A 24,396-nucleotide genomic window follows, 5' to 3' on the forward strand; every position below is an offset into this window, starting at 1 on the left:
TTCTAAAAGCTAGATATTTCTTTCTTAAAAGAACTTTGAGAAACCTTATTAAAATTTGAGCTTATGATTCCAATTTAGTACTGACATTTCCCATTATTATTATTATTATTATTATTATTATTTGAGACTGAGTCTCAGTCTGTCACCCAGGCTGGAGTGCAGTGGTGCAATCTTGGCTCATTGCAAACTCTGCCTCCTGGGTTCAAGCAACTCTCCTGCTTCATCCTCCCTAGTAGCTGGGAATACAGGTGCCCACCACCATGCCTAGCTAATTTTTTATTTTTAATACATATGGGGTTTCGCCATGTTGGCCAAGCTGGTCTCAATCTCCTGACCTCAGGTGATCCGCCTGCCTCGGCCTCCCAAAGTGCAGGTATTACAGGCATGAGCCACCGTGCCAGGCCTGAAATTTCATTTTTAATATCTAGGTTCTTATCAAAACAACAGCTATACTCATAAGAATTTAGACTGCATTTTTCCCTTAAATATTGACTTTTAATTTGTCCATACTGTATTCAAAAATATTTTAGGGTTTCTTTTGAAATAAAAAGTTAACTCCTAACTTAATTTTTCCTAATTAAAAGTCTTCTCGGTGATATACTATTTCAAATAACTTAAAAGTTTTTATTCCTTATCTCCATGACTTATTACACCAAAGATTTAAATTATACATTTCTAGACAAATACTCTTTGTTTTAAGGTGAACAAAGTTGCCCTTCCTAGATTTAAATAAATTCACACCACATTAAATTTCTTCATCTTCTGGAGAATTAACTGCCCAGTCTATACAAATGTCTATATGGAAATTTTAAAATTTAGTAAAATATCTGAAATGTGTTTCATGGTTCTGATGCCAACGTTTTGTCTACATGTACCTATAACTCTACCTCTAACTTCAACACATTTTTTTAACAGTTTACCTTATTGCAAAGCTTAATTCAAAGATGTGCTACTTTGGAAGAGAATAAATAAAGCAATCTTCGATACAGTCAGTAAAATTCTCAATCTTACAATACTTGATTGGTAAAGCAAGAATTCAACGAACATACATAAAGTCTACCCAGCAGGCTGCCTATTTTCCGATTTTAACATGAACTGAAGAATTATCCTTATCTTTCCCTGCTGTCTTTCAGCTTGGTTTCATGAAGTATTCTCATTAGTGTGTTAAGATAGATGATTTTTCTTTCTTTTCTTGCCTTGAATCTTATACAAGTAAAGACTTTTCACTTCTCTCAGTGTTTATAGACAAAGCCTTTACAGTTATGAAATCTGAAGGTGGCTTCCTCCTGCCTGCCATGAAAAACCTGCATGTCCTCATGGAAACTACTCACTGAATGACTTCCACATTATCCCATAAAAAGTGGTTGGGGCGGGTGGCTCACGCCTGTAATCCCAGCACTTTGGGAGACCGAGGCGGGTGGATAACCTGAGGTCAGGAGTTCGAGATCAGACTGGCCATCATGGTGAAATCCTGTCTCTACTGAAAATACAAAATTAGCCGAATGTGGTGGCATACCCCTGTAGTCCTAGCTACTTGGGAGGCTGAGACAGGAGAATCGCTTGAACCCGGGAGGTGGAGGCTGAAGTGAGCCAAGATGGCGCCACTGCACTCCAGCCTGAGCAAGACAGAGTGAGACTCTGTCTCAAGAAAAAAAAAAAAAAAAGTGTGCCTAAAGGGAGGCTCTTCCGCACCATCACATCAGAGAGAAACAAGGATAGGAAGGGGCAAAGACCACAAGACATCTTGTTTCTTTTTTAAGATTTTATGTGAAGAGGAGATTTGAGTATTTAAGATTTGAGGAAATAAAGGCTGATTTCATTTAAAGATAAAATTAATTGAGCCAAGCGCAGTGGCTCATGCCTGTAATCCCAGCAGTTTGGAAGGCTGAGGCGAGCAGATTACTTGAGGTCAGGAGTTCGAGACCCAGCCTGGCCAAAATGGTGAAATCCCATCTGTACTAAAAATACAAAAATTGACCGGGCGCGGTGGCTCACCCTTGTAATCCCAGAACTTTGGGAAGCCAAGGTGGGCGGATCACGAGGTCAGAAGACCAAGGTCATCCTGGCTCACTCGGTGAAATCCCGTCTCTACTACAAATACAAAAAATTAGCCGGGCTTGGTGGCACGTGCCTGTAATCTCAGCTACTCTGGAGGCTGAGGCAGGAGAATCGCTTGAACCTGGAAGGCGCAGGTTGCTGTGAGCAGAGGTTGCACCACTGCACGCCAGCCTGGGAGATAGAGCCAGACTCTGTCTTTTAAAAAAAAAAAAAAAAAAAAAAAAAAAGGTAGATAAAATTAATTGAGAAGATCTGGAATGTTAATATAAGATATTGATAAATAAAACTACATAATTTCAACTAATTTTGTTTTTTATTTATTTGTGTTTTTATAGTCATGTCGTAAAAAAATCTTTCTTTCATGGAAAACTCTGTTTAGGTATTTCTGGATCCTGTGGGATCAGATTGACAGAAGAAAGGAGATGCTATCTCCAATTGACATCTTCAAACTATCATGCTTTGTAAAATTATGTTTTAAAACCTGTTTACAGCCACACTTGACACTTCTGAGGCCAGATTCTCTAGAATAATTACTAAATCTGGGTTAAATGTTTTCTCTCTTTTATTACCAATTTTATCAGGTGACCTTTATGAAGCATCCAAACTTAGCATTGACTGAGGCCATTTCCAGTGTATCTTCCACAAATAGTCTTTGCTAATTTTTTTCAAAATAATTGAGAGAAGTGTTTTATGTATTCTGAGAGCCTTTACAAAACATGAGGGAAAGTTGACACTTTTCCAAAAAATTATTTGTGGGTGGAATCCCTACATTTTATCATGTGTATATTATTACTACCAGAAAAGGGGTAATAGCTTAAATATCTAAATATTTATTATAATTAATAATAAAAAGATTTACTTGTCAATAGAAATAGGTAAGGAATAAGAAAGGGGAATTTATATAGAGCTAAAAATAGACAAGATTTATGAAAAAATCCTAATCAATTCAAATTAAAATGTAAAGAGAGCAATTTTGTCTGGTATATAGTAGATGCTCAGTAAGTATTTTTTACTAAATGAAGAAAGTAACATATTTCATTTATCCAACTGACAAAGGGTTTTAAAAATAATATGAATCTCCAGGATTAATAAGATATCCAAGCAAAAGAAAACAGCATTAGGTAACTACCAATTCAGACTGTGGATATTGAACATCTAGATTCTAGATTTTTTTTAGCCTTTAGTCTTTTTTTAGCCTTTACTAAGAAAGTAAGTGCATTTTAGAACAGAATATAACCACATTCAAATTACAAACTGCATTTAAAAAAATGACAATAGCATTAATATAAATGGCAAAACCATCTCAAGACTTAACCTATAAAAGAAAATTTATTTTAAACTATGTCATTTAAGCAAACAGGATTTAAAATACAAGAAATTTTATGCTAAAGGATATATAAATAAGTATTAACTGCAAATACTACTATCTCTGGCAAGAAAATTTCCCCCAGTATATGCACAGATGGAGGTAGAAAAGAGCAAAGAAGGCGATATCCTGAGTAAGGTCACTGAAAATAGATAGGACTTCTTTTCCATCAGTCTTAATTCCAAAGAACAGTAGAAAACTCCGAGGGGAAAAAAAAGTGCTGATCTTCCCTTGTCATATTATTGACACTTCGTAATGTTTGGGGATCTCCAAAAAAATTAATTATTTTCTTTCTCTAGAGTTTATCTATGATGCCCAGAAACCATTGACTTCCTGGAACTATTATTAAGAATTCATATTCTTGCCATGTTTTTCAGATACTGTGTCCTCTGCCAATAAATTCTAATAAATTTTCACTTCTTTTCTTTCAATAACATACTAGAGAATATGATTCAGACTCAAATTAATCACCGATCATGTTAATGGCTCCTAGGAGTTTACTTCCGATACCTCTTGTTGTATTAAATCAAACTTGATAGTGTGCTAGATCATGGCTCAGCTGGGTTTTCATAAAAGCACTGGTATTTAATATGATTTATGTCTGGCTTTCTGTTAATATCTTTGGTTATTGTGTGCTTTATTTTTAAAACAGACATTCTTAGCAACTGGCACTCCTTTAAAACCTATCATACTTTTAAAATATTTTACAGGAAGCATTTTACAGTAAAACGTGTCCTTTATTTTATATTATAGTCACTTAATAGTGACCAGGAACAATTTATTTAATTTATAATCAAAATATGAATATTTTACTTGTGGTTTGGAAAAAGTATCATATATACTTTTAACATATATACAAAACATATATAAATAAAATGTACACGTGTTTTGTTTATTTAAAAGGTAAATCACATGAAAGATTATTAGGATGTTGAAAGTATTCTATTTTTTAAAGCTTTGCAGCAAAGGAGCAGTTCTGGGAGAACCATTTGATGCATCTGCGGAAGATATAGCAAGCGTGGCGAGTTTCATTGAGACAAAGCTTGTTACCTGTTATCTACGGATGAGGAAACCAGATCTTGCCCTGAATCATGCACACAGGTAACATCATATACTAATAAGTGCAAGTAAATGCTGTTCATGCTAGTGAAGGGTACTATCTGAGCCTGCCTGATCACCTTCCATTTTATTTCAATTTAAAGAAGAAACAAACCACATTTATTTACTGTTTGGTTTATATCAAGTGAGGCAATCATGGAGACCACAAAAATCTCAAAACCTAATGGAAGAAATAGAGACGCAAGAAACTATTCATAATGCAGGGCAAAGCTAAGAGGCAGACAACTGCAGAAGCAAATTGCTATGGGAAGAAAGGAGGGAGAGAACAGGTAAATAAAGGAGGTGGTATTCAAAGGTAAGAAGGATTGTCAAAACTGCAGTTGTGGAATGGTAGAAGGGAATTCTGACTGTGAAGTATGAGCCAAGACTTGAAAGTTTATGGCTTATTTGGTGATCACATTAGCTGATTCAAAGGATCCTTTGGACAGCTTTCCAAAGGTATGAAATACTTTTTATCTCGGTCCTTAAAATTTTCTTTTTTATATTTCTATTCTTCTTTAGAAGTATGTATCTGTGTGTCACTATATGACTTCCTAGAGTCCCCAGAGTTACCCAGGCCTGTCTTTTCTTCTATAAAAATGTACCTCTCCGATATTTTATGTTTTAGGGGTCTTTCTCTCATGCGTGATAATCAGTTTTAACCTGCAGCAACGATAAAGAGATTGTATTATGCCTTTCAACAGACTCTTTCCTTGAAATTGTGATGACTCTATCCCTCCCTGTCTGACTTTGAGCAACTTACCTAGAACTTTTGTGTTGTTCATTTTCTCATCTCACTTCCTGTACTTCTTTTGGATACAAATGGCAAACTAATATCAAAATGAAAATATAATTTCTGCTCTCTTAATAACCAACTGGGGAATATGATTATCAGTTATATTAAGACTAATTTGTAAATGGGAGATTTATTAGCACGGTAAAAGTCATTTACAAACTCACATCCACTAGGATGTAAAAGTTGTTTCTACCCAAGATTTTTCACAGCCCTAGTAGTGAACTTAAACTTGACCTCAAGAACCTACAGACAACAAAATCACTTTGAAATTCACAAGACAACCTGTTTGAAAGCCATTCTACCTCTTAAGTAAACTACAAAACCTAGAGGCAGATTTCCTTTGACATTAAAAGAAAATTTTAATCCCTATATTATCTGGAAATATTTTATGCAACCATAGTTTTCAAAAAACATCAAGATATATGGTCGGTCAAAGAATTTTGTTCTATTTCCATTTGAAATAAGAAATATTGGAAAGGTAATGTGTATTTCAGTATGTCAAAATATTGCAACTTCTGGGCTACCTGGGTGATTTGTGGGAAAAATATTTGTGAACTATTTACAGACTAAAAAAATATTCGATCATGCAAAAGAAAAGAACATAAATAAGTAAAAATTTTAAACTTAGAAATAAACATTTGCAAGCTATTTATATAGACTTCAAAATATTCATAAAATCCAAAGGCATGCATAAACAATAATATATTGAGATGCACTGAAAGTAATCATACTTCACCTTCTCCATGGTTATAATCATACATAAAAAGGGCCACCTATATGGCCTACATTTTAAAGGAAATATTTCTTGGCTATCAGAATAGTTTGATGAATTTTTGAATCATATTTAATAATAAAAGGGTTCCAAATGGCATGGTCATGCCAAAATGTAATTAATTCATTGTTGTTAAAAGTAAGTAACAGTCTCTGGTAAGTAAGAATTCAGTAAAAAAAAAAAAAAAAAAAAAGAAGTAATGAGAACGAAAGATCAAAAATTCCACTGTAATCCAAATATAAGAACCACAAGATGCTGCAGTTCCTGAGAATGCAAAAATCAGCTTCAGTAGGTTCACTATTTAGAATTAGAAAATTTCTGCTTTGAAACTAAGAGTGCTTTTTCAAGACCTTGAAAATTACTGAATTGAATGTATTTAACAGTGAATAGTAAAATTATCTTTCCTATTATATTAGAATTAACTTTTGTAAAATAATTTTTGCTGCTGTTCCTAAGTTGAACATTAAGTAGGAAATGTAAATCAATAAAGGTTAAACAGTCAATTCATACAATTAATAATGCACCAAATGAAATAAATCATTTTGCTGGGCTGGTCATAGTGCAGAACTGCATAAGTCAGTACATATGATTTTAATATCAAAACATCTTGAAAGATCTTAGATTTTAAAACCATCTGAAATACAATCAACAAATGTGTTTTATAAAATAAGTTAATTAGGATATTTACTCTATAAATAGCTTACAACCATTAGTTATATACTCAATGCAGAATTCTGCTTTTGTATTATTATCACATTGTGAAAGTTGATACTAATCATGAATCAAAATTAAAATATTCCTTTTTTGCATTTATTTGCATTTGCTGAAGCATTTTCTCTTTAATTTTATGGAAATGTGAGGTCTACTGCATATTTTTAGGAGACTCGTTAATACAAAAATTAGCTTAAAAACTATCATGTAGTTTTGCTTCTGATAAAAATAAATGCATATTGTTTTGTTATAGAGAAGACTACAAGAACCATAACTTTATGGTTTTAAGATCAACAAAGATACGTTTTGAAATTAATCAGCTAAGCATTGCCATTTAAACTAAAATAGTCAACAATACAAAGACTCTGAAAACAACTATTATCAAAATGGCTCTTCTTTTTATTCATAACATATCCAAAGTGGCAAATATAAGTATTATTTTTTACTTCAACCAAAAGTAATGCTTAGACTCTCCTAATACATTAACTCTCTGCTCACTTCATTAAACCAGTGCCACTGTTTATCAGAAGATGTTTTGAACATTTCTAGAGACCAATTTGTAATTACTGCTTTCTTATCAAGATTAAAAATTCTGCTATGATTCTTTTCTTATTATATAAATATATTTTGATATACATACAATTTTGTTGCCACAAGGTGGCAGACAAGATGAAGTCTAAAGTACCAAACATGTAAGAAAAAATCCCTATTTAAAAATTATTTTATAAAAGTAGTATCTACATTCATTCATTCATTTTAAAAAACTTATTAAATATTTGCACCAAGAGCCTATTCCTGTGCTAGGCAGTAGAGAGACAGTTATAAATAGAAAATACATGATGCTTATACACCAGCAGAAGTAGCAAACAAAGTGTAAATAAATAAATAAATATTGGCCTATATATGAGATGAAGAGTATGATAAATGCTGTGAAGGAAATCAATGTAAGTTATGTTGCAGAGGCAGCATAGTATATTTAGTCAGAGCACAAAGTCTAGAATGTGACTGCCTAGGTTCAAATTATGACTCCTCCACTCACTAGACTGAATTTAGTTTTTGATAAAACTAGGTTATAATAGTACTACTTCACAAGCACTATTTCACAAGGTTTTGTGAAAAATAATTATAAACCCATGAATTTTTTATTCTAACCATGACACAGTTATTGGTACTGAATCTGCCTTCTTGCTGTAAACAACTGTAAAACTGAACAAAATATAAGAGGCAACTGTTTTGAGGCCTTGGACAATGGTCAGAGCAGGACTGTGATCCCTGAAAGAAGGAAAATACACATGATGAGCCCCATAATCTTCTCAGCTTTTTGCTCGGTTTATTTTTCTGCCCTAGTTCAGGGACATGGATATCAAGTTAAACTGCAGTCTCACCAAACCTAAGAGGCCGAGATTAGAATAGCAAGGCTGCCAAGGAAGCTATAATTACAGGAAACATGGCCAAGAAAGAGGCAGTTGTGTGAAAGGGTGGAGAGAAAGAAGTCTGCATGGGAATTTACTGTAAGTTCTTAGCCAAGATCTGTGCCATGCATGTGAGGAAAGAGATTCCATGTAGCAGAAATTGCCTGCCACAGAACTAAGTGCTAAATGGAAATACTTAGATGACCTGCAGTGCTTGGAGATGTTGATGTTGGAGTACTAGGGTAAATAGACCTCACTGAGCACCTCAGGTACTCAGTTGAGCCCCAGAAAGATCATACTGCAATAATAAGGACCATACCTACCAAAAGGACTGCAGCTTAAGATTAAATTCAAAGACAAAATAGGCCTGTCCTAACAAAAAATACAACTAAGCTTCATAAGAACAAGAGTATCTGCCATTGCATTCTCTCACAGGGGGAAAAAACAAAAACAAAAACAAAAAAACCTCAACATCTTAACATATTTTTCAGGAAATATGTCATAATCCAGATTCCCCACAAAGTCTCACCCAAAATATCCAGCATAAAGTTAAAAATTACCACACATGCAAAGAAGTAGGAAAATGAGACTTAAGACAATAAGTAGTCCATAGAAATAGACTTCAAGATGTAGAACCAGATATAGATCTTCAAGACCCAGATGTAGAACTGGCAAACAAGGATTTCAACAAACCTACGAAAATACGTTCAAGGATCTTAAGGTAAAAATAGTTATAATGAGTGAAGAGATGAGAATCCCAACAAAGAAACAGAAGCTATAGGAAGAACCAAATGGAGATTTAGCATAGATGAATAAAATATTTGAAATTTAAAATGCACTAATTTATTACTTTAACATCAGTTTGGAGAATGCTAAAGAAAAGACTAATGAAGCTGAAGACAGACCAATAGAAATTACCCACTGTAAAGACAAGAGATAGACAATAAAAGATTTTTTAAAAATTAACCAACGGCTCAGTGACCTGTCTTCAGGGATAGTAACAAGAAATCTAACATACATGTAATTGAAGTCTCAGAGAAAGAGGAAAGACAAAATAGGATGCACTATACAATAAACATAAAAGATTATTTTTAATGCTCACTTTTCCTATGCTATTATCAAAGTAGATTTTAAGAGAAGGTGTACTACTAGAGATGAAAATAAGACTCAATTAAAATTTCAAAAATTTTAAAATCTTATAGAGCTTGTTCTCTAACCATAATAGAATTAAATTAGAAATCAGTTTAAGAGTAAGATTCCCAGAAAATCCCTTAAAATACTTGGAAATTAAACCATACCCATCTAAGTAACTCACGGATCAAAACATAAGAAAATTAAACAAACAAAGGCATAGATTTGAATCCCTGTTTTATCACTTACTAGCTTTGACTTTCATAATTAACTTCCCTTTACCTCTGTTTTCTCTTCTTTAAATATGAGTAAACTGCTTAAAAACATTCCTGAATCTCAAAACCTACCAGGCTTGTGTTTATTATAATCCCACCACCAAAAGCAAATACAGGTAATTCTCATTGGTATTGGAAATAAGCTCTATATTTTCATAAAGGAGACTATTATTTTTTAAATACCCTTCTGCCTGTAATCCCAGCACTTTGGGAGACTGAGGTGGGAGGATCACCTGAGGTCAGGAGTTTGAGACCAGACTGGCCAACATGATGAAATCCCATCTCTACTAAAAATACAAAACTAGCCAGGTGTGGTGGCACATGCCTGTAGTCCCAGCTGCTTGGGAGGCTGAGACAGGAGAATGGCTTGAACCCGGGAGGTGGTGACTGTAGTGAGCTGAGATGGCGCCACTGCACTCTAGCCTGGGGGAGAATTCTGTCTCAAAAATAAATAAGTAAATAAATAAAACACCCTTCTGGACATAACATACTCAGTAAAGTAGACAATTAGAAAACTCCTATGAAAATACAACTTTTGGGATATCATCAATCACAATTTTGGGGATAATTATGGTCAAACATCATATTCACTTAAAGCATTACAGATACTCATGAGTTTTAGAAAGAATTGATTCATAGTAAAAGTAATAGGAAATTTGCAAATTTCTTACAGATACCAAGAAATAAGATATTTTAAATACAATGCTCTCTTCCTTACCAGAACTAAGAGTTGAAAATTTGGCCACTAAAGGTAACACATAAATAACATTAGATAAAATAATTCTCATGACCTTGGATGAACTTAAACAAAACTATAATATAGTAAAAGAATAGGGAACATTGCTGGTGCTAAAAACCATTGCTGGTGCCAGTTTCTTGATATGAACAAATGTATAGACTACTAAGTATTAGTGTTGATGCTGCTTCTAGGGGACAATAATTGGGAACACAAAAGAAAAGGTTGTAATCTTACCTGCATATATGTCTTAACACCTCACAATGTCTTGCTTTGGGAAAACATATGAGTGGTTGTTTTGATGATATTGCCATTCATTTCTGAAAGACATTACATTATCCATACTCATTTTCATCAACCCTTAAAAGAAAGACTCAACGAAGAGAATGTTTATTCTTACTTATCTCCTTCTGTGATTCATAGGTTACTGATTGTTTCTTCCAATTAAATGAAACAAACACAGTCTCTGTGTGTGTGCCCATGTGTGCATGAGTTTATGTTTATATGGGCTTTCAAATGTGAAGAAAATAAAAGAATATCCTGGCATTGCTATTTTAAAAGCATTCCTGAATCTGGTTGGTCTTTTTGCAAGTTAGGCAGTTTACCTCCTTGAGAAGTCAGGAGAAATAAAAATGCTATATGGATCATTAGTACTTTATGTCTCTTGCTATTGTATTCCCATGAAAATAAATCCACCTATAAAAAGATCCATTCTCTGAAGATCACATTAAACATTCCAACTCATCCTTTAAACCCTAAAAAAATATAAAAAGGATGCTAATTTTTATGAAAGGGCAAAGATTATACCTCTTTTGTTTCTACTGTAGGGAACAACTATTATGCAACACCTTTCTGCAGTGCAAAGTTGACTACATCAAGAAGTAGTTCTCAAGCAGGAACAAGAACAAGCATTCATTGAACACCCACCATGTGGCAGGTGGAAACTGGGCCCTTCATAAGCTATCTCACTTAGTTCTTCCACTAACTTCCTGAGAAGGTTTTCTTATTACCATTTCCCTGGCAAATAAACTACATCCCAGCAAACCTATGACATTATCGTCACTATTCCTCCTCCAAAAATTCTAGTTGTCATGTCATTTCATCGTGAAAATGATGAACCTTTAAAATCTGGAGGACTTCCCTTGCAGGTTACAGTAGCATTGAGAAATACTAGACATTGTCTTTGAAATCACAGAATGCAGATTTCAGCTACCACTTCACTCACTGGGTTGTAAAGCCTTGCTTTCATCATGTGTGATTTGTGAATAATAACATTTAGCAAGTCTATTTTACAATATTGACACAACACAACTTTTAAATCATGAGACTCTACTAACATACGTCCACTTTCTTCCCCTTTCTTATACCTGAAATCCTCCCTCCTCTTTGTGATTATCATATGAATTAGTAAAATAGCCTTGCAGGGTAAATACATAGACTGACTTGTATAAAAAGTAAGAAAAATGATAATGACGATTAAAGCAAATAAATTCCAGAAAATAATTAAATATAACTATATATTATCCACATAAAAATGGCTAAGTTTCTAAGGGTCATCATTTGTTTCTCTTAATATGAACACAAGAAACGGGATCCAAATGGCTAAGACATCTAATTAGAGGTTTCTTTACTAAAGAAGAAAAGGAGGAGGAAGAAGAGAAGAAGGAGGTCAGGGGGTGGAGGAGGAAGACAACAATGACTATGTATAATAAGAGAGGAAAATGTAAAGACATAGCAAAGACAGAGAAAAACAGATTAGGCCCCTCTTGAGCTTTTAATCACAGGCACGTTCTGGAGGTGGATCAGATTCCCTGAGGAGCCTTCCAAATTGCACAAGATGTGATAAAGGGATCATATTCTGTTTATTTTAAATACACTCACCACCTTTTAAATGCGTCTATTGATCATTTTTTTATTTTAACATAGCTTGCAATTATTAATTAAAATAGCTCTGCCTACAGCGCTCCTGTATTGCCTCTATGACACTTTCCCATGCCTACCACAGCTCTTCACCCAGACATTTTATCTTCTAACCTTATATTCAAGTTGACAGCAGTTTAGTTTATAATCATCTTGCTTGATGTTTTCTTTCTCATCTTAGTTTTCACTCTTTCTCTTCTTAAAATTTAACCTCATCTTATCCCTGAGGTCGGTGCCCACTTGGCATTTATCTTTCCCATTTACTCATGAATATGAAAATAGCTTATAAATGAGGAAACAATATATGCACTTAATGGGGTAGTATTGTTATGAAACAATGCATCTGTTGTTGGGGGACTCTTTAGAATGTGAATCTACTAGTTATTATTGATCTGTTCTTTGCTTTTGACTTCCATGCGGTCCTCAGAAAACAGATTAGGGTGTGCTAATGCACAGCTCCCATGCTGAGGACTGCCTTCGGGAGATGTTCATTTTGATACTTGAAGCTGGCAAGAAGGCTGCACAGGTACTCCTTGTGAGTGGGTTTATTCATGTTATTTTAGGATGATTCTTTTATATTTGTTTTTCACTTTCTAATATATCAGCTCTAAAATCCATTCTAGTGAGTTGAACAAGTCATTTAGCCTTTCTGCAAACTCTTTCTCTGTAATTCTCACTGAGGCATTAAAAACATTCATGTACTTAAGATTTTAAAAGTTCTAAAACATGTAAGTGGTGTGTCCTGGGGTTTAAAAAAAAAAAAAGTTCTAGATTGTCAAGGATTAACTCTATAATTACAAATAAAGAGAGAAGTTGTAAGATTCCTTGTACTACAGGGAAACAAACTTCAGAAATCAAAGGCCTGAGTTTGAATCCGTGCAAAATTGCTGGCGAGCCTTGACTTTCTCAAGTCACATAATTGCCCTTAGCCTCAATTTCTGGATTTCTAAACATAAGATCATGACAATATCTTCCTCAACACTTGTGAAAGGGGTCAGATGATATTACAGATGTGAAAATGTTCTACAAATGGAAAATTTCTGTGCAAATTTCATCCTTAATGTCACCTTTGTGACATTTCAAACACCTCAGGTGACCAACCTGAAATTTTACGAGTCTAGAATCACGAACTTCTTTTCCTGAGCTCATTTGCTCTATTTAGCACAGTGAGTGGCTGGTCTATTTAATGCTTATCAACAAGGAGAAAACTATTTTGATGGTCCCCATGGGGACATGTCTGTTTTTAGCCTCCCAATTTGTTGCCTCTACATGCAAAATATTTCCAGACAAGTGGTGAAAACTGAAATAGGTAAGGACCAACACTAAAACTGAGAAATTCTAGGGAAACATAGAGAGCTGATGAATACTAGATACCCAAAAATATTTTAAAAGATTAGCTTAGAGGAAAACTGGAAGACTACCCACATTTCCAAATTTAACCAGCACAGTTTTAAGGAACTAAAACTCATTCCCACTGAATCTGCCTCACCCAGGCTATACTGTAAAACTGATGTTTGTGTCTTGTTCTCAAGGCAACTTCCCTCAATGTTTTTTTGCCCTAATAGTCTTTTCTGGGACATTTGGCATGGAGAAGTCACTATATAGGCTATTACATACAAGGTTACAAGTAGCAAGAGACAAACCAGTCTTTATTGGAGATTAAAAAAAAAAAAAAAAAAAGACTCAGATGCCAACCCCTACTCATTTTATAACTCTTGCCAGCCTATGCCTGATATTTAAAATTTTCTCTCTTCCTTTCCAGATAGAAATCCCTTGTTGAATATGCATGACTCACTCTCATGCTAGTAGTTTACCTTTGAAGAGCGGATGACCTTACAAACAGACACCACTCTGCTATCCCTTTGACTTTTGACATTTCAATAATGTGTATTTTATGGATACGAATATTTTTTAGGATATTCCATACATATTCTACATTACTGACAACATAGCATTAGCTTTAACAGGCATTTTGCAAATCCTGTGGTTATACTGTTATTGCTGTATTTCCTCAAACCATTCCTCATTTTCTTTTCTGTTGCTACGGCAAGAATTCCTCATATTCATCCTCTCTTGGGCTTGTGACCTTTTCTCATTTCTTGTTGAAGTCTGAAGAGCAGCCATATGTTAAGTTATAACACCTTTAGTTTGAGAAGAAATGTCTCTTTGGTGGCACTGTCTATAACTTTGCTCACAGGTTATAGATATGACATACACCTTCCTTATGATTCTTTCTCACTGGGGAAAGTGCAGACCATGTACCTTTCCTGGCTCACCTAGGCAAAATAATTTTGTAATTGGATAGAAATATTCTTATGTTATTACCAGTTATTAAACTTTTACTAGCAAATATGACCTTGACACAGAAGACAGTTGAATTCAAAGCAGTGTTTGATTTTTGAATGCTTAACAATGAGAAATTAGCAGATGAAAGAAATATATACTTTACTCTACATTTAACCTTATCATTTTGCTTTGTTTTTAGACTTCTAGTTCCTATAAGTTTTCCTTGTGGAATCTGTTCAACACATACAGGCTCTGGGAAAGTAGTTCTTGGTTTTTGTGGATAGAAAATAATGTGAAAATAACATCGAGAAGTCACATGTACGTACCCAAAAAAGGCAGAGAGGGTATTTTCATCTTAGGAAGGAGGGCAAAAGGATGGTGTAATATAATGCAAATTATCCAACAAGTATGTTCCATGTGCTTCTTCATCTTCATTCTTGTAGTTACAGCCTTCATCCAAATTTTGACTATTTACTTATATAGTGATCCTCAAACTTGGAGGATTTTACCATATTTTTAAACATTATATAATTTTATATTTTAATGTTGTTATATTTTTAAACATTATTAAAGATACCAAAGGGTTTTTGCTTATGTGAGTCTCATCTATAAATATTTGCCATATAAAAATGACAACTTAGAAATTAAAATATATTTATTTACTCATTCACTTCAAAATGATAATCCCATTACATGTTAACGTAAATAAATATTTTGTGAAAAAAATAACTGCAATATTTTTAAACATGCATGAAAGCAGTAACATTGTCTGACATTCTGCAAGAGTGATTTCATAAAAGGAAGCTGAGTGCTCATATCTGATCCTGCATTCAATCTATTATAATATGGTTGACATATATGAACAACATTCAATGTCACACAAGGTATGCAGCTAGACAATGAAAGACAATTTGAATAGTCTTTTCAGATAATTTTGAATATTCTTCTTTGATACTACACCAAGACTTGACAAGTGGTAGTTTCTTAATGATTAATTGCAATATGGATTCTGAAACCATATCAATTCAACGTGGTACTCTGTAACATTAAAAGTCATTAGTTCATCTTATACTTTGATTGGATTGTTTATCCATTCATGAGTTAGTAATATCGCCTGTTGGTCATTTCGAAAATATGCAGATTTCCAAACGTTGACACATTTCATTATGCAAAACCAAATGTTTAAATCGCAGTTGTTAATATCGCCAACCTCATCAGAAAATCTTAGAGCATTGGGTGACTGTCAAGCTCACAGTGACAGATGTAAGTTTTCCAAAATACTAATTTTTGCTTGAAAGCTCAAACTTTTATCACTAGCAATATATACTGTCAGTTGTGTTCCTTTAAGTGTTCCTTTAAGTGACAGGCACACATTTCATTTTTTAGAAAATGTCTGCCAAATTTCAAGTCTGATAATCATAATTTGTTCATCATTCTTCCAAGAAAAATATAGTGTTCCATAAAAACAGTGGCTAAATCAGCTCACAAATGTAAACAATGGCACAAGGGCAGAAGTGCTTCTCCCCAAGACAGCTATTATATTTTGGTATGCAGAAGAAGTGCTTGATGCACACTTCTTACATCATCCTACCAAATGTTAAAGAGACATGTACTCAAGGATTGAAATTTATTAAAATATATATATAGAGAGAGAGAGAGGCTGAGTGCCCATAATAGTAAAGAATACACTCAATGAATACCAGAACAGTTTGGTATCACCTGTTTGCTTCCTGCAAAGAAGCCAGCTGTTTTCCCCACCATGCTTTTGCAACATTGGTGCAAATGTCAATACAGTGAAAAGGGAAAATAATTTCTTAATATTATTATGAAAATTGACTTCATGAGCCCCTGAAAATGTCAATGAACCTATAGAAAATTTGCAGGCCGCACGTTGAGAACCACTCTACTTTTTCACAGAATCCTTAGCATTCTCCCAGCAATTGGATTTTTCATCAGAATAGTTGCAATAGTTGTCTTCTTTAAAAGTGTTTCCATCATGTGCTTTCTTAGTAATCCCTGAAGCATTAGTAGTTTCTTTCATAAAATTAAAAATCCTTTCACTAATGAACAGCCCTTGATAGACTCCCACCTTCCCCAATGGTCAATTTATTGCTTTAGCCAAGCTAATTTACCTGGCGGTTGTTAATACGGCTTACCATTCTCTATCACCAAGGCATTTCTGAGCCTCTCTCCCAATGTGAATTTTCTACCTTCCTTCCCTTGATGAGACTATTTCAAAGGCAACTCGAAACTCACTTTCTTTGGATTTTTTTCCAGATTAGCCCTTTTTACCTTTTAAATTGTCCTATCATTGGAAATCCCCTTTCTAAACCTTTTATTTTTTCCGTCTCCCTTGCAAGCATTCCACAGTTTAACTGTTTCAAGTTTTGATGTGTTGTTTACTGGTTACGTATGTATTTTTATTATTTCTCTCAACTAGGTTAATACTTTTAGTTGAGGGCTAGTCAGTTAGTATCCAACGTAACATTTTCAACAAAAACAACACAATATATGCTGTTGTCATTATATTCACAGAAATGGCAGCACTGCTAAAAATATCTGGAAAGCGTATTCTTTCCAAAGTAATGTGCTGTGACACTCTATTTGGTGCAAGTCACAACAGGTTGAGACTCAGTACAGTGAGCCAAAGAGGACAGAATGTCAAAATGGGAGATTTAATCATCTTTGTCAATAAAGAAAGGGTGTGTATTACAAAGACAAACCATTAATATATTCATTTATAATATTAGTAATTAGTAGATTTCCCTAATTGGAATCACTTAAAGAAATGGTAATTTGATGTATAACTAAACATTGAATCCAGTATTGATATAATTCCCATATCAAAGTCCATAACCAATTCAAATTTTGACTTTAAACTTGCAAACTATAGCATATAACCTGGTGGTTTAGCTGGGCTGGACATTATCTACATAAACACAATGTCCATTGTGGAACTCCCACTAATTCTGTTAATTTAGCAAAGGAAAATCAGAGACAATATTTAGAAGTCCTACAATGTCATAAAGCATAGGAATAACAATCAATATTTCTCTTTTGGTAAAAGGGCTACGAAGGACTTAGTAGGTAAAATATTGTTATCTGGATGTAATTTAATACTTCCACAGATCAAAAAATTATGATGTTAATATGGGTAATTTTAATACCCGATATACAAATGGTCTTGATTTTTCTGTCAAACATCCCTCTAATTCTAAAACTCTAACATCAAAAATCCCTCTAGTTTTCAGACTGTAAAAGAAATAAGGGTATGATTTTATTATCCAGTAAAATTACATAATGAAATTCAGTATACTATATTTCAGTTCATTTTTAAAATTCTTGTATAATTTGCTATGTGAAGGCAGCATAAAAAATAATAGAATGCAGACAGACACTTACTTCCATACAATAAGGCTACTCAAAATATTAGTTTAAGTATGTTTTTACCTTTCTGGCTCTTTTCTTTAAAACCTGAACAGTGACTGGAACATGGTTTACACTCAAAAATTGTTGCTGAATGAATCATAAGTAATTTCCAACAGGTAGAACAGAGGGAAGTGTATTCATTATACCTTTCAAGCTAATAATTCTAAAATACATCTCGGCCCGGCGCAGTGACTCACTCCTGTAATCCCAGCTCTCTGGGGGACTGAGGCAGGCAGATCACTTGAGGTCAGGAGTTCAAGATCAGCCTGGCCAACATAGTGAAATCCATCTCTACTAAAAATACAAAAATTAGCCAGGCGTGGTGGTGCATACTTGTAGTCCCAGCTACCTGGGAGGCTGAGGCAGGAGAATTGCTTAAACTTGGGAGGCGGAGGTTGCAGAGAGCCAAGATAATGCCACTGCACTTCAGCCTGGGTGCCAGAGTGAGACTCCGCTCCCCCCCCCAAAAAAAAAATAAAATAAAATAAAACAAAATAAAATAAAATAAACCTCACCCAAGTAACACAGCAAATGGCAAAAAACATGTGAAACTCAACACACCACTCTTGAACCACCATCACCAATCCTCCACCCTCCCCTCCAGTATTAGACAGACAGATGTGTAGGGCCTCACATCTACATCTTTGGTTTCTGAACTTTGATAGCTTTTCTACAAGAGAGCTGATAGCTGATATTTTGGTTCACAGACTCCAAAAGATAATAGGGCCAACATTGTATTATTTTTTAAGAGAAAATGTCAAGAACGAAAAATGAAAATGTCAAAAGATAGGTTGATATACTGTATTACTTAAAGACTATTTTGTTGGGAGAACTGACCAAGTGATTTACTAACAGCTTTTACCAAACAGACTCGGGATTACAATGTAGATGAAAAAATAAACAGGAATTTATTTCACGTTCACTCTATCCAGGCATTTGACAGATGAAAGAAAAAATGGAAAGACACAGTCTACAAAGATGAGGAACTTTTTTCAGATTTTCAAATTATAAAAAAAAAAAAAATGGGGGGAAATTGTTTTCAAATGCCCTACTTACCTATCTCTATGCTGTTATTACATTAACTGCCTTTTGTTCCTGATCACATCTGCCTAACGTAGAAACTGTAAGATTCTGTATATTTGATGTTCAACTGGGATACAGGCACAGAAGTTGGTGGAGGGTGATCCTTGATATATTCAAGTCACAAGAGATGTAGATCTCATTCGTGAACCTTAGGTATGATTAGGTTCTCTGGAAGCTCCTGAGGAAATGTTGTTCAGCCACTTTATTAACATTGATTTATTCTGTAAATATTTATTGAATGCCTATTATGTGTCAGTCATTTACTTAGGTGCTGAATATATAAAGGTGAATGATAATAGTGAGTATTACTTCCCATTATGGAGAAGTCTGCAGTGGATAAAGAGTAATTAACTGAGTAAGAAAGTCAAAGAAATGTAGAAAAAATAAATGTTCTCCATTGCTCAAGAAGGCATTTCTCTGCATGCTTCTAAAGATCCAGTAATCATACTTATTTTTGATGGTTATTTGATGCATGTTAACTGATAATACTCCTTTGGATGAAGAACATGGAAGACTTGAAGCCCTAGGAGACTCCCTTCTAAAGGTTCTTATTTTTTGGTATAGATGATCCATTAAATGTATTATTTGAATCCCCCACTGTAATATTATAAATTCTGTCTTCCTAAACAAGGTAATGTCATACTCAAATTTCAGAGTAAAATATACTTGAACATAGATCCTGATAATTTTTAGTGTGTTTTCATTACTAGCTCTACAAAGAAGATAGAGAATATAATATTTCTTTCTGACTACATACTTTTCAATGTTGTGACAATATAGCAAATCTTTTAAGTAATTATTTCATAAATTATTTGTCCTGTCAAGAAATAGGTGTTCGGCCGGGCGCGGTGGCTCAAGCCTGTAATCCCAGCACTTTGGGAGGCCGAGACGGGCGGATCACGAGGTCAGGAGATCGAGACCATCCTGGCTAACACGGTGAAACCCCGTCTCTACTAAAAAATACAAAAAACTAGCCGGGCGCGGTGGTGGGCGCCTGTAGTCCCAGCTACTCGGGAGGCTGAGGCAGGAGAATGGCGTGAACCCGGGAGGCGGAGCTTGCAGTGAGCCGAGATCCGGCCATTGCACTCCAGCCTGGGCGGCAGAGCGAGACTCCGTCTCAAAAAAAAAAAAAGAAATAGGTGTTTGTTGTTCACTTGAGATAATTCTGTAATTTAATATTTTTCACATTTAACTAGTTGTAGAATTAATTGCAATTTGGGGGGTAAAACATGAAAGATAATATTTGAGTTGTTTTCTGTTTGACTTCTCTAAACCTCATTTTCTTCTGCTGTGCCACATACATGCTGAGATTTCAAGTAATATTTGAGAATGATTTCTTGTTATTTCCCTGAAGTTAGGTTTTACTTTCACGCTTTTGCAAAAACATACTTTGCTAGTGTTTTGGCAGAGCTATATGCTTTGTTTGACAATAATCTATGGTAATTTTCTTATTTCAAAATCTAACACCTTTATTTCTAATTTTATGCTCTAATACTTTATAAAGTAGTTCTTTTTCTCCAATGCAAATTAAATTGGGTTATTCCATTTTTCTATCTTGGTTATCTATGGAAGATATTTAAACTGCATGAGCGTTTTAATTCTTTTCAATAAGCAGAGGACTATTATACTTCATTTTAGTTTTAATTTAATTCTAACGATCAATCTTTTGTAGCAAGTCAGTTGACCAAATAAGACAAAACTACTAAGATTTCATTGAATCTCTGTATAGTGACAGCACTGTTGCATAAGTTTTCTTTCTATTCTCATTTTTACTTACCCCAGAATTTAAGTTACTAGATTGAGATTTAGTACTATGCCAACAGCCCATGTTTAAAGAAGCTGTAAGAAGCAACAATATGGAACACTTGCTGATTTTTCTGTAAATCTGTTACTGAGAATACAGATTGTTACATTATAGGGCATCTTTGGATAAGCTCGTCTTTCTGATTATAGCCCAAGAAATACTTGAGATGAACAACTGCTTGTTTAATACTGGCTATGTGACCCTCTTTTCATTAGCTACCTGCAAATTTAGATGTGTAGTCCATCTCAATCAAACTTTTAGGATCTTAAGATGTAATATTTGTACACTAACCTCATCCAGCCTTCATCTTAACTATCTCTACTTTTAATCTTGCTTCCACATTCAGTTATTTTTGTTGTCATTTTAACTGTGGTAAAATACACATAACATAAAATGTACGATCTTACCCAGTGTTAAGTGTACAGTTCAATTGTGTTAAGTACTTTCACATTGTGCAAGCAATCTCCAGAACTCTTCTAATCTTGCAAAACTAAAAGTCTATGCCCATTAAATAACAAATCCCTGTTCCCTTTTCCTCCTGTCCCCTGGCAATCACCATTCTACTTCCTGTCTCCATAAATTTGACTACTCCAGGTACCTCATAAAAATGGAAGCATATAGTATTTCTCTTTTTGTATCTGACTTATTTCACAAAGTGTAACGTCTGAAATGCATTCATGTTGTAGCATGTGTCTTAATTTCCTTGCTTTATAATGCTGAAGAGTATTCCATTGTATGTTAGGTACCATGTTTTGTTAATCCATTCATCCATGAATGGACGTTGGGCTGCTTCTACCTTTTGATTATTATGAATAATGCTGCTTTGAACATGGGGATACAAATGCTTCTTGGAGACTCTGATTTCAATTATTTTAGGTATATACACAGAAGTGGAATTGCTGGTTCATGTAGTAATTCTATTTTTAACTTTTTGAGGAACTTTCATACTTTGTTCCACAGTGGGTGCATTGTTTTACAATCCCACAAACAGTGCACAAGCATTCTAATTTCTCCACATCCTTGCCAACACTTTTTCTTTCTGATTTTTTATAGTGGCTATTCTAATGGGTGTGAGATGGTATCTCATGGTGGTTTTGGTTTGAATTTCCCTAACAGTTAGTGATGTAAACATCTTTTCATATGCTTATTGGCCCTTGGTATATCATCTTTGGAAAAATGTCTATTAAAGTTCTTTGTCCATTTTTAACAGGGTTACCTTTTAAATTGTTGTTGACTCAAAGGAGTTTCTTATAGGTTCTGGATATTAACCCTGTGTCAGATATATGATTTGCAAATATTTTCTCCCATTCTGTGGGTTGCTGCATTACACTGTTTATATTGTCCTTTGACGAATAGAAGATTTTAATTTTGATACAGTCCAATTTGTGTATTTTTATTTGTTTCCTGTGAGTTATTTTTACTTTCATTTAATTTCATAAGTATTTTATAAACTACCTTAATCGCTTCCTAGGACAGAAGATAGATAGATAGATAGATAGATAGATAGATAGATAGATAGATAGATAGTAACCACTGTCTCTTCAATATTAGGCATTCTGTCACTTACCTGTGATATCTTAATTTTCCCATTGTTATGAATGTTTTTCAAATTTATTAATGGCATGAATATAACAAATAGGTCCTACACATCTGAACAAAAGCTATCCATAGTTTCTGAATGTGGTGGCATGCACCTGTGGTCCCAGCTACTAAGGTTGAGGCTGCAGTAAACCATAATCACACCATTGCACTCTAGCCTTAGCAACAGAGCAAAACCCTGTATAAAAATAAAAATAAAAATCTATCCTTGTGGGGAGACAATTACCCGTGTGTATAGCATTTTTGCATATCTTGTGACCAAGGCACTGACTGGTCTTTGCTCCAGACTATCTTTTCAAAGATGGTTGTATGGCAAACAGCCTTGAAAGAAAAGACAAGTCTTGTTACAGCCTTGCCTAAGCTTCCCCTTAGAGCAAAAGATAGGCAAGCTCAGAGCCCATCACAAAATATTCACATTCTCTAAACTCATATTTTTCTCATGTGGTACAACCTACTGCATGTGAAGGTGTCACCTGACCTTCCTTTCATCACCATCTGGGATCTACAGTTCAGAGAACCGGTAAAAAAAAAAAAAAAAAAAAAAGAATTAAAAAAACCTCTGATTACTGTTATTGCTGTGAACAATAAACTGTCTTTTGTCTCTGACCCTGGAGGCTCATATCTTCTACCAGCTTCCATAAAACTGTTTCAAGCTAACCTGTTAGTTTGCAAGTAGGGAAAAAAAAATCTCAGGCTCTTCACAGTGCTGTATACTGCATTATAAGAAATTTTTGTGAATATACTTCAAAGTCATTTAGCCTAATCTCCCACTCAGTGAGGAATTTCTTATACATGTCCTGACAGATGGCATTCTAAATATCATTTAAATGTTTCCAGTAAAAGGAAACTCTCCTGAAAACCTGTTGCATCACTGGCTAGTAAGTTCCCTCTTATGTTGAACTGAGCTATTTGTAGCATTATAACTGGTTTTTGCCTGGCCTCATCTGATATTACATTGAATAATTCTTCTATATTCCATATGGAAGGACTTTGTATTTGAATGTATTTACTGTGGCTCCGACTGATATTATTTTACTCTCTAAGCATATTTATTTCATTCCATATTCTTCACACACACTGTTTTCCAGGTCACTCATTCTAGATACCCTCCGATAATGGCAATGATCTTCACAGATGCTCAGAACTATAGATGAATTCAAGGGACTATATGACTAAGGCACAATTCAGTGAAAACACCACTTATTATTTGAAAATATTGCGTTATATTGATTTAGCACAATTTTATGTGCAATTTTTGTAGTTCTATTATATTATCATATCATTTAGCTTGCAGTTAGTTAAAATATTCAGATTTTTTCCATGTGATCAAACTCAAGCCATGATTATCTTTATAAAATGATTGTTTATACTTTATAACATAAGATTTTGGCCGGGCGCGGTGGCTCAAGCCTGTAATCCCAGCACTTTGGGAGGCCGAGGCGGGCGGATCACGAGGTCAGGAGATCGAGACCATCCTGGCTAACATGGTGAAACCCCGTCTCTACTAAAAATACAAAAACCTAGCCGGGCGTGGTGGCGGGCGCCTGTAGTCCCAGCTACTCGGAGGCTGAGGCGGGAGAATGGCGTGAACCTGGGAGGCGGAGCTTGCAGTGAGCCGAGATCGCGCCACTGCACTCCAGCCTGGGTGACACAGCGCGAGACTCCGTCTCAAAAAAAAAAAAAAAAAAAAAAAAAACATAAGATTTTTTATTTTTAAACAGTCCATATTATTTTAAATTTTGCTTCTGTCATCAGTTATATGAGTTCCTGTTTCAGTAAAATTTATGCCATTTGAAAATTTTATCGACATCTTTTCAATTTCTTAATCTTAGTTCACTAATGAAAATAAGGTCCACAAAAAGGGCTAAAGACATTTCATTAGATTCCTTATTTCATAATAACACAGGCCATACTTACATA

General features: G+C 34.5%; 1 protein-coding gene across 1 annotated transcript in view; it reads left to right on the top strand.

The window, feature by feature from the left end:
• SPATA16 (spermatogenesis associated 16) overlaps positions 1–24,396 on the top strand; it is a 254,511-nt gene that overhangs the window by 89,620 nt on the left and 140,495 nt on the right. The window contains exon 3 of the mRNA XM_003894819.5: positions 4,380–4,525. Coding sequence (XP_003894868.4) covers positions 4,380–4,525 — 146 coding nt within the window. The remainder of the gene's footprint in view (positions 1–4,379; positions 4,526–24,396) is intronic.

This window comes from Papio anubis, chromosome 2 (genome assembly GCF_008728515.1).
Source record: "Papio anubis isolate 15944 chromosome 2, Panubis1.0, whole genome shotgun sequence".
Classification (NCBI taxonomy): domain Eukaryota; kingdom Metazoa; phylum Chordata; class Mammalia; order Primates; family Cercopithecidae; genus Papio; species Papio anubis.